Source organism: Trachypithecus francoisi, unplaced genomic scaffold (assembly GCF_009764315.1).
Source record: "Trachypithecus francoisi isolate TF-2019V2 unplaced genomic scaffold, Tfra_2.0 Lachesis_group4, whole genome shotgun sequence".
Classification (NCBI taxonomy): Eukaryota; Metazoa; Chordata; class Mammalia; order Primates; family Cercopithecidae; genus Trachypithecus; species Trachypithecus francoisi.
This window is the reverse complement of record NW_022681469.1, coordinates 59806953-59822533: the sequence shown is the minus strand read 5'-3', so window position 1 is coordinate 59822533 and position 15581 is coordinate 59806953. Positions and strand designations below refer to the sequence as shown.

General features: G+C 39.3%; 1 protein-coding gene and 1 non-coding gene across 2 annotated transcripts; both read left to right on the top strand.

Annotated features, from left to right (window-relative positions):
- Window positions 1–719: 719 nt before the first annotated feature.
- On the top strand, window positions 720–14037 carry LOC117072977 (60S ribosomal protein L21-like). Its single transcript, XM_033193475.1, has 3 exons — window positions 720–730; window positions 3566–3571; window positions 13501–14037. The coding sequence occupies exon 3, from the start codon at window positions 13513–13515 to the stop codon at window positions 13993–13995; it is 483 nt and encodes a 160-aa protein (XP_033049366.1). The 5' UTR covers window positions 720–730; window positions 3566–3571; window positions 13501–13512; the 3' UTR covers window positions 13996–14037.
- Window positions 11057–11163, top strand: LOC117073799. Its single transcript, XR_004433367.1, has one exon. It is a non-coding gene; the product is annotated as a U6 spliceosomal RNA (small nuclear RNA).
- Window positions 14038–15581: the final 1544 nt, after the last annotated feature.

The following is a 15581-nucleotide window of genomic DNA, read 5'->3' as shown; positions in this document are numbered from 1 at the left end:
AGTGCAGATTCCTGGGTCTGCAGCCATGGCTGGGCAGCTGCAGCTGCACCCAAGTAGGCTGAGATCCTGCCTTTCCAACTTGGAAGGATAGGGCTTCCACCTGTTTCTAGCTCCCACCTCCATAGATTGGGCAGTCCTGCCTGTGCCTCCCCACTTCAGCTGGTGTCACGGCAGTGGCCACTCCCGATGGGCTACCACTGCTATCACTACCACTAAAATCCCCACAGGAGATGACAATTTAGATACTGGCATTAGAGAAGGAATGCAATGATGCATTTCAGATATACCTTGAAATTGAAAACAGGGTTTGCCAATTGCTTGGAGTAGAAGAGAAAGGGAGGAATGAAGTTTGGGTATAAGAGGAGTAGGTAACAATTACATTTACTATACTTAAGCTGTCTAATTTCAGAAAAAGAGACAATGCTGGCGGTATTTTTATTGAGTTTGTGTTAAATGTTCATGTTGAAAAAAAGAAATTGATACCATGTCAGGAATTGGGGGGTTCTTGGCCTCACCGACTTTAAGAATGAAGATGCTGACCCTCGTGGTGAGTGTTACAGTTCTTAAAGATCGTGTGTCCAGAGTCTGTTCCTTCAGATGCTAGAATGTGTCTGGAGCTTCTTCTTTCTGGTGGTTTTGTGGTCTCACTGACAGGAGTGAAGCTGCAGATCTTCGCAGTGAGTGTTACAGCTCTTCAAGGCGGCGCGTCTGGAGTTGTTCCTTCTTCCTGGTGGGTTTGTGGTCTCGCTGGCTGCAGGAGTGAAACTGCAGACCTTCCCGGTGAGTGTTACAGCTCATAAAGCTGGCGTGAACTCAAAGAATAAGCAGCAACAAGACTTATCCTAAAGAGTGAAAGAACAAAGCTTCCAAAGGGTGGAAGGAGACCCAAGCTGGTTGCAGCAGGCTGGCTTAGGCAGCCTGCTTTTATTCCCTTATCTGGCCCCACCCACATTCTGCTGATTGGTCCATTTTCCAGAGAGCTGACTGGTCTATTTTACAGAGAGCTGATTGGTCTGTTTTACAGAGAACTGATTACTTCGTTTTACAGAGAGCTGATTGAACCATTTCGACAGGGTGCTGATTGGTGCATTTACAATCCTCTAGCCAGACAGAAAAGTTCTCCAAGTCCCCACTAGATTAGCTAGGTACAGAGTAGGGATTGGTGTATTTACAAACCTTAGGCTAGACACAGGGTGCTGATTGGTGTATTTACAATCCCTTAGCTAGACATAAAAGTTCTCCAAGTACTCACTAGACTCAGGAGCCCAGTTGGCTTCATCTAGTGGATCCCGCACTGGGGCTGCAGCTCAGCAGCGCCTGCACCCCTCAGCCCTTGAGCGGTTGATGGGCTGGGCACCCTGGAGCAGGGGGCAGTGCTTGTCGGGGAGGCTCAGGCTAGGTGGTAGCCCACTGTTGGGGGATAGTGGGGAGGGAGTGTGGAGGTGTGGGAGGGAGGTGGTAGATGGGAGGTGGTGGGGGAGAGGGAGTGGGGGAGAGGGAGTGGGGGGGGAGGAGTGTTGGGGAAGGGGGTTCAGGCATGGTGGGCTGCAGGTCCCTAGCCCTGCCCCACAGGGAGGCAGCTGAGACCCGGGGAGAACTCCAGTGCAGTGCCAGCGGGCCAACACTGCTAGGGGACCCGGCACACCCTCTGCAGCTGCTGGCCCCAGTGTTAAGTCCTTCACTGCTCTGTTGGCGGTGCCGGCCCGCTGCTCTTAGTGCAGGGCTGCGGAGCCCGTGCCCGCCAGAACTTGCGCTGGCCTATGAGCATGGCCCACAGCCCCGGCTCCCACCCCTGCCTCTCCCTCCACACCTCCCTGTAAGCAGAGGGAGCCGGCTCTAGCCTCGGCCAGCCCAGAGACAGGCTCCCACTGCACAGTGGCGGGCTGAAGGGCTCCTCAAGTGCTGCCAGAGTGGACACTGAGGCAGTGCTGAGAGTGAGCGCTGCTAGCATGTTGTCACCTCTCAATATCTTCATGATGTCGGATTTTCTTCTCCAAGATTGTGGTATGTCTTTCAACTTGCTCAAGTTTTACTTTTGTGTTTTTCAGAAATGGTTCAAGTTATCACCATTTGTACTTTTATATTTTGTATATTTTATCATAAGTACTTAAAAATCTGTTGTAAATAGGTTATTCTTACCCATACATAGTATAACAGGTCATCATTCACGGAGAAGCAGGTAATTATTTTTGTATGTCAATTTTATATACTGTCAGCATGGTGAATTTATTGCTTTGGTTTTCTTGATGCATAATATATCATCTACAAATAGAGTTTTAGTTCTTCCTTTTATATTCTTAAGCCTCTATTTGCTTTCTCTTATATCATTGCATTGGCTAATGCCATTAATACTATGTTCAAACAGGTGTGAGCCATCACACCCAGCGGCCAATCTTGTCTCATTTCTGATTTTGACTATCGCCAGTGCTTCACTGCCATGTCAGATGCTGACCTTTGAACTGAGAAATATACATTTTTGTAATTTTCATGATATGTGTATCAATTCCTATTTGTTGATGGTTTCATTGATAATAAAAAATAGTATTTATTTGTCAAATGCATTTTTAGCATCTCTGAGACACTATTGAGATATTTATCCTTAGATACATAAATATGCATAATTATATTAATGGATAATACAATATTGAAGGGTGCTTACACCCCTGGAATAAAATTCTCTTGATTATGAGGTATCTTATTTTAATGTTAATGTTTTTATGTTTTGAATATTTATTTAGAACTTTTATGCATAAGTGCTTACAGGTGTAACTGATTGCCAGTTTTCTTTTGTGTACAATATTTATCAGGTTTTGGAGGTATTACTCCTCATTTTTTGTCTTTTTGTGAAATAAAAATTAATTTCTTCTACATGTGTGAGCTCAGTATTAGTAACGTTTTTTTTGTAAAAAATAATTTATTACATGTAGTGGATTTTAAAAATTTATTTATTGTCTCAAGATAAAAAAATTGATTTGGTGGTTTTTGTACCCTTGTCATTAATTTCCTGTTTTTTCTAACATGGTTGTGTGATGCGTGATGAAATGTCTATTGGGCTGTTTTTGTTTGTTTGCTTTAGGGACAGCGTCTTACTATGTTGTCCAGGCTGGCCTTAAACTTCTGGGCTCTAGTCATTCTCCTGCCTTAGGCTCCTGAGTATCAGCTGGGAATATAGGCACAGAATGCACCATTGCATCTGCTTTGGTATTTATTTATTTGTTTATTTGCTTTTGAGATGAAATCTCGCTCCATCGCCCAGGCTGGAGTACAGTGGTGTGATCTTGGCTCACCGCAACCTCCGCCTCCTGGGTTGAAGTGATTCTCCTGCCTCAGCCTCCTGAGTAGCTGGAATTACAGACATGCACCACTACACCTGGCTAATTTTTGTTTTTTTAGTAGAGGGGGTTTCACCATGTTAGCCAGGCTGGTCTTGAACTCCCGACCTCAGATGATCCACCCGCCCCAGACTCCCAAAGTCCTGGGATTACAGGCATAAGACACCACACCTGGGCTCTTTTTTGGTTCCATGTGAACTTTAAAGTAGTTTTTTCCAATTCTGTGAAGAAAGTCATTGGTAGCTTGATGGGGATGGCATTGAATCTATAAATTACCTTTGGCAGTACGGCCGTTTTCACAATATTGATTCTTCCTATCCATGAGCACGGAATGTTCTTCCATTTGTTTGTGTCCTTTTTCATTTTGTTGAGGAGTGTTTTGTAGTTCTCCTTGAAAGATCCTTCACATCCCTTGTAAGTTGGATTCCTAGGTATTTTATTCTCTTTGTAGCAATTGTGAATGGGAGTTCACTCATGATTTGGCTGTCTGTTTGTTATCGGTATATAGGAATGCTTGTGATTTTTATACATTTATTTTGTATCCTGAGACTTTGCTGAAGTTGCTTATCAGCTTAAGGAGATTTTGGGCTGAGACAATGGGGTTTTCTAAATACGCAATCACGTCACCTGCAAACAGGGACAATTTGACTTCTTCTTTTCCTGATTGAATACTCTTTATTTCTTTCTCTTGCTTGATTGTCTTAGCCAGAACTTCCAACACTGTGTTGAATAGGAGTGGTGAGAGAGGGCATCCCTCTCTTGTGCCAGTTTTTAAGGGGAATACTTCCAGTTTTTGCCCATTCAGTATGATATTGGCTGTGGGTTTGTCATAAATAGCTCTTATTATTTTGAGATACATCCCATCAATACCGAATTTATTGAGAGTTTTTAGCATAAAGGGCTGTTGAATTTTGTCAAAGGCCTTTTCTGCATTTATTGAGATAATCGTGTTGTTTTTGTTGTTGGTTCTGTTTATGTGATGGATTATGTTTATTGATTTGCTTATGTTGAACCAGCCTTGCATCCCAGGGATGAAGCCGACTTGATCATAGTGGATAAACTTTTTGATGTGCTGCTGGATTTGATTTGCCAGTATTTTATTTAGGATTTTTGCATCCCATTGAGGGATATTGGTCTAAAATTCTCTTTTTTTGTTGTGTCTCTGCCAGCCTTTGGGATCAGGATGATGCTGGCCTCATAAAATGAGTTAGGGAGGATTCCCTCTTTTTCTGTTGATTGGAATAGTTTCAGAAGGAATGGTATCAGCTCCTCTTTGTACCTCTAGTAGAATTCGGCTGTGAATCTGTCTGGTCCTGGACCTTTTTTTGTTGGTAGACTGTTAATAATTGCCTCAGTTTCAGAGCCCGTTTTATCTATTCAGAGGTTCAACTTCTTCCTGTGTTTAGTCATGGGAGAGTGTATGTGTCCAGGAATTTATCCATTTCTTCTTGATTTTCTAGTTTATTTGCGTAGAGGTGTTTATAGTATTCTCTGATGGTGGTTTGTATTTCTGTGGGATCGGTGGTGATATCCTCTTTATCATTTTTTATTGTGTCTATTTGATTCTTTTCTGTTTTCTTTTTTATTAGTCTTGCTAGTGGTCTATCAATTTTGTTGATCTTTTCAAAAAACCAGCTCCTGGATTCATTGATTTTTTTTGAAGGGTTTTTGTGTCTTTATCTCTTTCAGTTCTGCTCTGATCTTAGTTATTTCTTGCATTCTGCTAGCTTTTGAATTTGTTTGCTCTTGCTTCTCTAGTTATTTTAATTGTGATGTTAGGGTGTTGATTTCCTGCTTTCTCTTGTGGGCATTTAGTGCTATAAATTTCCCTCTATGCACTGCTTAAAATGTGTCCCAGAGATTCTGGTACATTATGTCTTTGTTCTCACTGGTTTCAAAGAAGATCTTTATTTCTGCCTTCATTTCATTATTTACCCAGTAGTCATTCAAGAACAGGTTGTTCAGTTTCCATGTAGTTGTGTGGTTGTGGGTGAGTTTCTTAATCTTGAGTTCTAATTTGATTGCACTGTGATCTGAGAGGCAGTTTGTTGTGAGTTTTGTTCTGTTACATTTGCTGAGGAGTACTTTACTTCCAACTATGTGGTCAATTTTGGAATAAGTGTGATGTGGTGCTCAGAAGAATGCATACTCTGTTGATTTGAGGTGGAGAGTTCTGTAGATATCTATTAGGTCTGCCTGGTGCAGAGCTGAGTTCAAGTCCTGGATATCTTTATTAACCTTCTGTCTTGTTGATCTGTCTAATATTTGCAGTGGAGTGTTTAGGTCTCCCATTAGTATTGTGTGAGGTCTTTAAGGACTTGTTTTGTAGGTCTTTGTAGGTCTCTAAGGACTTGTTTTATGAATCTGGGTGCTCCTGTATTGGGTGCATATATATTTAGGATAGTTAGCTCTTCTTGTTGAATTTATCCCTTTACCATTATGTAGTGGCCTTCTTTGTCTCTTTTGATCTTTGTTGGTTAAAAGTCTGTTTTATCAGAGACTAGGATTGCAACCCCTGCTTTTTTTTTTTTCTTTCTTTCTTTTTGCTTGGTAGGTCTTTCTCCATCCCTTTATTTTGAGCCTATGTGTGTCTCTGCACGTGGGCTTGGTCTCTTGAATACAGCACACTGATGGGTCTTGACTCTTTATACAATTTACCAGTCTGTGTCTTTTAATTGGGGCATTTGGCCCATTTCCATTTAAGGTTAATATTGTTATCTGTGAATTTGATCCTGTCATTTTGATGTTAGCTGGTTATTTTGCTCGTTAGTTGATGCAGTTAATTCCTAGCATCAATGGTCTTTACAATTTGACATGTTTATTCTGTGACTGGTACCAGTTGTTCCTTTCCATGTTTAGTGCTTCCTTCAGGAGCTCTTGTAAGGCAGTGATGACAAAATCTCTCAGCATTTACTTGTCTGTAAAGGATTTTATTTCTCCTTCACTTATGAAGGTTAGTTTTGCTGGATATGAGATTCTGGGTTGAAAATTCTTTTCTTTAAGAATGTTGCATATTGGCCCCCACTCTCTTCTGGCTTGCAGAGTTTCTGCCGAGAGATCCGCTGTTAGTCTGATGGCCTTCCCTTTGTGGGTAACCCAATCTTTCTCTGTGGCTGCTCTTAACATTTTTTTCCTTCATTTCAACCTTGGTGAATCTGACCATTATGTGTCTCGGAGGAGTATCTTTGTGGTGGTCTCTGTATTTCCTGAATTTGAATGTTGGCCTGCCTTGCTAGGTTGGGGAAGTTCCCCTGGATATTATCCTGAAGAGTGTTTCCCAACTTGGTTCCATTCTCCCTGTCACTTTCAGATACACCAATCAAATGTAGATTTGTCATTTCCACATAGTCCCATATTTCTTGGAGGCTTTGTTCGCTTCTTTTTCCTCTTTTTTCTCTAAACTTCTCTTCTTGCTTTATTTCATTAATTTGATCTTCAGTCGCTGATACTCTTTCTTCCAGTTGATCAAATCAGCTATTGAAGCGTGTGCATGCATCACGTAGTTCTTGTGCATGGTTTTCAGCTCCATCAGGTCATTTAAGGTCTTCTCTAGACTGTTTGTTCTAGTTAGCTATTCGTCTAATCTTTTTTCAAGGTTTTTAGCTTCCTTGTGATGTGTTCAAACATCCTCCTTTAGCTTGGAGAAGTTTGTTATTATCGACTTTCTGAAGTCTACTTCTGTCAGCTTGTCAAAATCATTCTCAGTCCAGCTTTGTTCCATTGCTGGTGAGGAGCTGCAATGCTTTGGAGAAGAGGTGCTCTGGTTTTTAGAATTTTCAGCTTTTATGCTCTGGTTTCTTCCCATCTTTGTGGTTTTATCTGCCTTTGGTCTTTGATGATGGTGACCTACGGATGGGATTTTGGTATGGATGTCCTTTTTGTTGATGTTGATGCTATTCCTTTCTGTTTGCTAGTTTTCCTTCTAACAGTCAGGTCCTTCAGCTGCAGGTCTGTTGGAGTTTGCTGGAGGTCCACTCCAGACCTTGTTTGCCTGGGTATCACCAGTAGAGGCTACAGAACAGCAAATATCGAAGAACAGCAAATATTACTGCCTGATCCTTCCTCTGAAAGCTTTGTTCCAGAGTGGCACCCACTTGTATGAGGTGTCAGTCGGCCCCTACTGGGAGGTGTCTCCCAGTTAGGCTACACAGGGATCAGGGACCCACTTGAGGAGGCAGTCTGTCCATTCTCCGAGCTCAGACACCATGCTGGGAGAACCACTGGTCTCTTCAGAGCTGTCAGACAGGGACATTTAAGTCTGCAGAAGTTTCTGCTGCCTTTTGTTCATCTATGTCTTGCCCCCAGAGGTGGAGACTACAGAAGCAGCCAGCCTTACTGAGCTGCGGTGGGCTCCACCCAGTTCAACCTTCCCTAGCTGCTTTGTTTACCTACGCAAGCCTCAGCAATGGCAGACGCCCCTCCCCCTGCCAGGCTGCTGCTTTGCAGGTCGATCTCAGACTGCTGCGCTAGCAGTAAGCAAGGCTCCATAGGTGTGGGATTTGCTGCAGGCATGGGGTATAATCTCCTGGTGTGCCATTTCCTAAGACCACTGGAAAAGCGCAGTATTTGGGTGGGAGTGTCCCGTTTGTCCAGGTACCATCAGTCACGGCTTCCCTTTGTTAGGAAAGGGAAATCCCCTGACTCCTTGTGCTTTCCAGGTGAGGTGATGGCCTGCCCTGCTTCGGCTTGCCCTCTGTGGGCTGCACCCACTGTCCAACCAGTCCCAGTGAGATGAACAAGGTACCTCGGTTGGAAATGTAGACATCACCCATCTTCTGTGTTGATCAGGCTGGAAGTTGCAGACTGGAGCCTTTCCTATTCGGCCATCTTGGAACGGAATTGAGCCTGTTTTTTAAAAAAAGAATTATTCATCACTTTTTTTCTAGTTAATTTTTCTCAGTTAATTTTTCCCTTCTTTTATCTTTATGAATTCCTTTCTTCTCTTTCTTTTGGTTTGCGTTTTCTTGCCCCTGACATTCTGAGTGGGATGTTTAATTTACTGTTTTCATTCTTTCATTTTAAATAAAATGAATATTGTTGGCTATGAGTTTTCTTTCAAATACTGTTTTAACTACGTCCCATGAGATCTTATTTTATACAGGGTCATTGAATCTTTATGTAAAAGGTTGTATTTTGATCATAGAACATTGTTTCCTTTTCAATTTTGTGTAATCTGTCGAGATATTCTTTATGGTCTATAATTTTTATTTTTCAAGATATTTTCATGTGTCATTGGTTAGAAGCTATATTTTTAATATTGGGGTGAATATCTCATTAAATTATGTAGATATAAATAGATTCTATCTAGATTCTCACATAATCCTTTTACTCTTGACCTAAGACGGTTTTATTGTAATGAATTCTCTTATCTTAGTGTGTTTCTAATGCACCATCTGTAGATCCTCTTTTATAAAAATGGTTTTTATATTATATAACATTAGGGATTCATATCTGTTTTAACTTTGCTGTGAGGGTACAACATTATAACATAATAACTCTTATTCTCATTTAATACTTTTTAGCCTTAATTATGTTTGATATGAAGTTATCTCTGCTTTCATTTTTTGTTTTGCTTGTTATTTTTTTCATCCATTCTTTGATTTGTAGCCTCTCAAACTTTTAAAATTGGTTTTCTTGTATACAACACAAAGTTGCATTTTGGTGTCATTCTACCTGAAATTTTTTACTTTTAATGAGTTAAGCCTACAAACACATAATAATTAATTATTCACTAAGTAATTACTTTTTTGTTTTCTTATTTTTTTTAAGTAATAGAAAAGTTTATATTTTGGTTGTAATATTTACCATTGTGTGAATATGTCATTCCTCATTTTCCTGAGGAGTATCTATGGATTTCTACAAGAAACAAACAAAATATTCATTTAGTTCCTCTTCTTTCCCTCTTCTTCACCATTTAACTTTGATCAATCATATTATTTTTCTTAATGCTATGTTCTTACTCTTACATGTATGCATGTTTCTTGCATTCAAATGTTATCATTTGATTCCTAACCACTACTTATTATGGAACCTTCTATAATATTTTATTTCCCCATTTCTCTCTCTCTCTTCTGTACCTGGTTTTCTCTTTCTATTTCGTAAAGCATATATTTGTTCTTGAATCTCAGTGACCCCCTTCCTCTCTCCCTCTCTTTCTCCATCCCTCTTCCTCTATCTTTTCCTCTCTCTATATAGAGTTTTACTTATTCAATGCTTAATATCAAAATTTTATACAGAATCTCTTCAGTCAGCTCCTGGTTGTCTAAGCATATTTTCTAGGAGATTGCTTAGGAAAGATTCATAAACTTAAATTCTTGCTTGTTTAAAATTGTTTTCCTTAAACTGTCATACTTGAAAGAAAGCTTGGCTGGATAAAACATTATTACCTTACATTTTCTTCCTATGTGTGTCTGGTAAATACTGTGCCATTATCTTCTTGCCTTAACGTTCCTCCCAAGAAGTCTGATGTCAATATAATTTTCTTTACTTTGTCAGTGCATTGTTGTTTTTGGTTGGAGGCCTATAATTTTTATCTGTTATCTTTAAAATCTTATAATGTTAGGAACATGGTGTTACTGGTTAACATCCTAGGCCAATTTTCTCAGGCACACTGTGCATCTTTTTTATGTGCAGATCCAGGTATTTTAAAAAATGAGAGCTTTTTGTATTCTAATTAAAAAATATTTGTTCTGTTTCCTTGCTTGGTTGTTTGTTATGTTTTGTTCTTTATTGCTTCTTTTGGTACTCTTATTCCATGGAAATTGGATTTTCTTTGCCAGTTATGTACATTCCATCTTCTTTGTCTTTCTACCTTCTATTTATTCCTCTCTAACTGTATCATTTGTCCATTTGGTCTCATTTCTATCCTGTTGATATCATTTATTACATTTTAAGTAGTTTCTATTATCTTTTGGGTATCTTATGTTTAGTCTTAATTTACAAGTTAATTTTGAATTGTTTTCTTTCCCAAGCTTTGTCCTTTCCCATTTGACATCTGTTACCTGTCTCTTGTTACCTGTCTCCTCTTAAAGTTTGTAATTTCCATTTTTAAATGTTCTTTCATATCTACAATGTCTTATTTTGTTATATTTTAAATTCTGGCAAGAATCTTACTTCTCAGCAGGTTTTGTCTGTGTCACTTAATGTGCTTTCATTTGTGAACCTGTTTTGATCCTCATCTTCAGTTTTTCATGAATGCCACGATTTTATTTTTCTTATCCATATTTCATTCTCCTAGAATAATGACTAGGAAGATATTTCTTTTATGTGGCTTGTGGGTAGCAGGTGGCTTTTCTGAGTTCTCATATCAAGGATTCTGCTTCTGTAGCAATAGGAAATGGTGGTTTTTAAATGTATGAAATCATTATTTAGTGGAGGTGCAGTTTGCTTTTATTTTTATATTATATTCCGTTCCAGTAGGCTGTTTGTCATCAACTGCTTCTTTTCCTCTATTTAAAACCAGCTGCTGACTCCAAATGCAACTGCTGTTACAGAAGTCACACACTATCAGATAATTGACAGTCCTCATGGGGCCCCACAGGACACATTTTTGTAAAGATTAATAAAGGTAAAAGATATGTTACAGCCACAGAGAGAAAGTGCAGACATTTGTAGGGGAACATGACTTACCAGTGCAGCCCTGTAGGGTCCTATCTCAGTCACATAGAATGTGGTTCGTCTTTGGTTTATGAGCCACCAAAGTAAATACAAGATATTTTGGTTTTGTACTTGCTTCGACAGCACATATACTAGAACTGGAATTATACAGAGAAGATTAGCATGGCTTCCACACAAGAGTGACATGAAAATTTATGAAGCATTCCATATTTTTCAGGGTTCAAAATATCACAGTACCCCCCAAATATGCGCAACTGTTATGCATCTTTTTTTTTCAAAAAAGATATCTGATTTCATCTGTGAGTTCATGAGCTTCACTCATGCCAAGGTACAAATTTGTTGAGGAGTCTTTTACACCACAGTAATCACTTAGGTAAAACCTAGGCTTTATGACTTGTTAAACCATGTATAACTGTCAATCTGTACATTTTCACTAAGCAGTATAGATAACAAGCTAGTACAGCATGTCTCCAGGGGAATTTCAGACTTCATGCTGCACATTATACATAGACAGCTAGTTTATTTAATTTCCTTCTTGTTCAAAGGTCAATATTTGACTTCCAGGCTTCCTCAGAGACAAGCTTAAAACTACCCAAACCAGCAGCAAGTCATCCCAATCTGTAACTCTCTTTAAAGATACTTTGCTAAGACCACCTTTCCAAGCCTCTTCTTTGTCTTCCCGTTGACTGTGCTATGTAGTCTTCTAAGCCCAACAAGGCTGTCGATAGTTTCTACTCCGGATGTGGCTCTCTATTTCTGGAGGTGAACTCTTGATAATGTTTCCTGGATTTCACCACTGCTGCCCACTATTCACACATCATACAGCTCCCTCCAGACTCACATGCAAGTGTGGGCTCTGGTAGTCTTAGTTGCTTAGCCCTTCTTTTACCCATAAATTGCAATTTATATCTTCTGTTCTCTATGTGGCAAATGTAAGTTATTGATGTTTTAAGTTAACTGTTCTTTAAATCTTTATGGTATTTTGGAGAAGGTGTGGAAAGATTGTGATCCATAGAAACTTCATGATCCTAAGGTAACTTGGAACTACCGACATTGGCCTTTAACTGTCAGGGCTAATTTGACCTCAAAGGCATGAGAAATATTCTTTTCTGCTTTATTTTTCCTTTTAGGAGTGTTATATGTTGTTTTTTTCTTCTGCTTTCCTCGGGTCTTTTCAAACTGGTTCAGAAAAATTCAAAATGTAAACTGCTTCCCTAACTTTCCTTTTGATCACTGTTCAAGTGGTGCCAGTGCTCAGTTGCATCATTTGGTTCTCATTCTTTTTTTTCAGGTACTTTCAGTGTCTGAAATTAATTTTCCTAAAATTTTCTTCTAGATTGTATATTGGGTTTTCCCCCTGGAATGACATAAGAATTCAACAAATTCTATTCTGACCAAAAGCATCCATTAATTAAACAAATGATGACACTCTCACCTTGCTAAATGGTATTCCATACAGATATTACCTCCCATCAGATCAGCATCTAATCCAAACCTGTTCTCAGTGCAGTAGTGACCTCCATGACTTCTATAATGACTACTCATACCCTTCTTCTGGAAACTTAACATTGTGAATTCTCCAGACCTCTCCCCTCAGAATAATTGCCATATTTGTCTATCTTCATGCAGCAGCTCTATCAATTTAAAACTCAGTGAAAATATTCCATGTTTATTGATGAAGACTTTATTTCTAAAATATGTCCAGATTTTATGAAACTATCTAGCTATTGATCTTAATTTTCCAAGGGAGTTATCCCAGTGGCTTCTCTCTGGTTCACTGGCTTCCTGTTTTCAAACTGCTTCTCATGTCATCCAAGTATGGATGCTAAGGTCTTCCTATTTTTATCTTCTTGAAATGGTGGCCTGTTAACCCATCATAATAACATATCTTTTCCCTAACTCCAACCTTAATAATACATAGGGCTTTGCATATCTCCATTTCTCTTTTATATACATCTAGGCTGTCCCACCAGATAGCAGTATTTATCCTAAGTAAATCCTCATCTTTACGCATGTCTTTCATTATAATCTTCTTTATTTCTTTTACTACTTTGGTATTAATTATAACAAAATACTCTGATTTTAAAAAGCTGACCTTGTTCTTCCTTAAGAAATTATAAGTCTTAAAAAAAAATACAGGTATAAGCTTTTAAAATTTTCTTCTTAGCATTATAATAATTCCATAGCTTTTTTTCCTGTGCCTCAACTCAAGAAGTTTACTTATCCAATATATAATGCGGACCAAAAGGCCTCTTTAGCTGTTCACTGATTAAAATTTTATCTGTCTTGTGGTTGAACCTGTAGTCTGTATGAAATTCACAATGATCAAAATTTATGTGAAGTCAGTTTGAGATAATGAGGAATGTGGAGGAATAACTATAGGAATTTTAGGACAAATTTCATAATTTAAGAAGTAAAGCAAGTCACATTCACCCCTTGGACTTGGATACAGTTTAAATCAAGATAAAGAGAAGTAAGTTTGGTGCCACATGCTCACATGGAGCTCTTAAAAATGAAAGACAGCCTTTTGGCCGGAACCGCCATCTTACAGTAATTCGCCAAAATGACGAACACAAAGGGAAAGAGGAGAGGTACCCGATGTATGTTCTCTAGGCCTTTTAGAAAACATGGAGTTGTTCCTTTGACCACGTATATGCGAATCTATAAGAAAGGTGATATTGTAGACATCAAGGGAATGGGTACTGTTCAAAAAGGAATGCCCCACAAGTGTTACCATGGCAAAACTGGGAGAGTCTACAACGTTATCCAGCATGCTGTTGGCATTGTTGTAAACAAACAAGTTAAGGGCAAGATTCTTGCCAAGAGAATTAATGTGTGTATTGAGCACATTAAGCACTCTAAGAGCCGAGATAGCTTCCTGAAACGTGTGAAGGAAATTGATCAGAAAAAGAAAGAAGCCAAAGAGAAAGGTACCTGGGTTCAACTGAAGCGCCAGCCTGCTCCACCCAGAGAAGCACACTTTGTGAGAACCAATGGGAAGGAGCCTGAGCTGCTGGAACCTATTCCCTATGAATTCATGGCATAATAGGTGTTAAAAAAAAATAAATAAATAAAAGACCACTGGGCTGAAAAAAAAAAAAAAAAAAAAAAGAAAGGCAGTGTAGAAATCCTATTACTCCATTAATTCCCCAGCCTGTGTCCTGGCCAGAAAATACAGTAATGAGGGCAATGTGCCTTTGACTCACCAAGTGAAGGAGCCTTGTAATGAAATGTTATCTATTTGGTTGACTTGTTTCTTGCTTTGCCATGAGTCTTAACTTTTTACTATAATACCTTGAGAAATGAAATTATTTCTTCTAAAGTACCTTAGAGAGTACCTCCGAACCTTAGGATCAATGAAAGACTGGAAGTCTCAGAAAGTGTAAGTCGGTCTTGATTATTAAAATTAATCTTTGTTTGAACTTCAAATGCATTTCAGTATCTTACCTGAGGATGCCACCAAAGCCTTGCTTAATTCTTGAAATGTGGTAGACTGTGCCTGCTCAGATTTATCTTTGAGGCTACTAGTCTTTTGACATTCACTTCTGGTGAAACCGTCTGATGTGGCTGCACAGAAGGCTTAGTGTCCCCAGATGTAGTTTTGATCCCTAATTTTTGGGTTCACATTGAAGGCTTCCTAAACCACAGATTGTAAGGGATTTTTGTCATTGCTGTTTCTCAAGCACCTGGAACAGTGATTGGCATGTATTAGATGCTCTATGAATAACTAAATTGGGAGGTCAATGGTCATTCATTGTCTCTCTGAAATGAAAATCAACATGTCCCCTAATAAATTGTTAATTTTCATTGAATAAACCGAGACGGGCAGATCATGAGGTCAGGAGACCGAGACCATCCTGGCTAACACGGTGAAACCCCGTCTCTACTAAAAAATACAAAAAACTAGCTGGGCGAGGTGGCGGGTGCCTGTGGTCCCACCTGCTCGGGAGGCTGAGGCAGGAGACTGGCATAAACCTGGGAGGCGGAGCTTGCAGTGAGCTGAGATCCGGCCACTGCACTCGAGCCTGGGCGACAGAGTGAGACTCCATCTCAAAAAAAACAAAAAGAATACCTTTGTATTGTGATTGAATTTGGCTTAATAATGCCTGGGCTATATATGAAGAATGACCTTTAAAAATAACCTGATGACTCTCAGCCTGTCATCATCTCACTAAACAGGTTAGTTTCTTTTCTCATAAGAAAAATTAGTGAGTGGGGTAAAGTACACAAGCGGGGGATACTTCTATTCCTTTATAGGTAATGGAGCATATGTCCTCAGCCCTCTCTAGAAGATAAAGAATCAAGGAATAAATATGTCCCCTGCAGTCAGGAACATAATTAAATTTTCACATAGGCCCGTCACATGCAGTTGTTTGGGGTTTGAAGCATCATTGAGAATTAAGGCAATAAAATAATGAATACTCTGATATTTGACCTCTACATTTCAGCCAAAGAAGAGTAATACAAATCTGATTAAGCAAAATTTTTGATAACAGCATTATAGCACTATTTTCTATTTTTATAAAGGATCACTTAGGACAGGTTATAAACAACTGCACAAAGCCCCAGATTAGGGTTACTATGGTATATTTTACTATGGTTAATGCTAGAGCTTCAAAGGTTATTAGCTGG

What these genes read in the sequence shown, in the direction of transcription:
- LOC117072977 (XM_033193475.1), top strand. Translation starts at nt 13,513, where the DNA reads ATGACGAACACAAAGGGAAAGAGGAGAGGTACCCGATGTATGTTCTCT.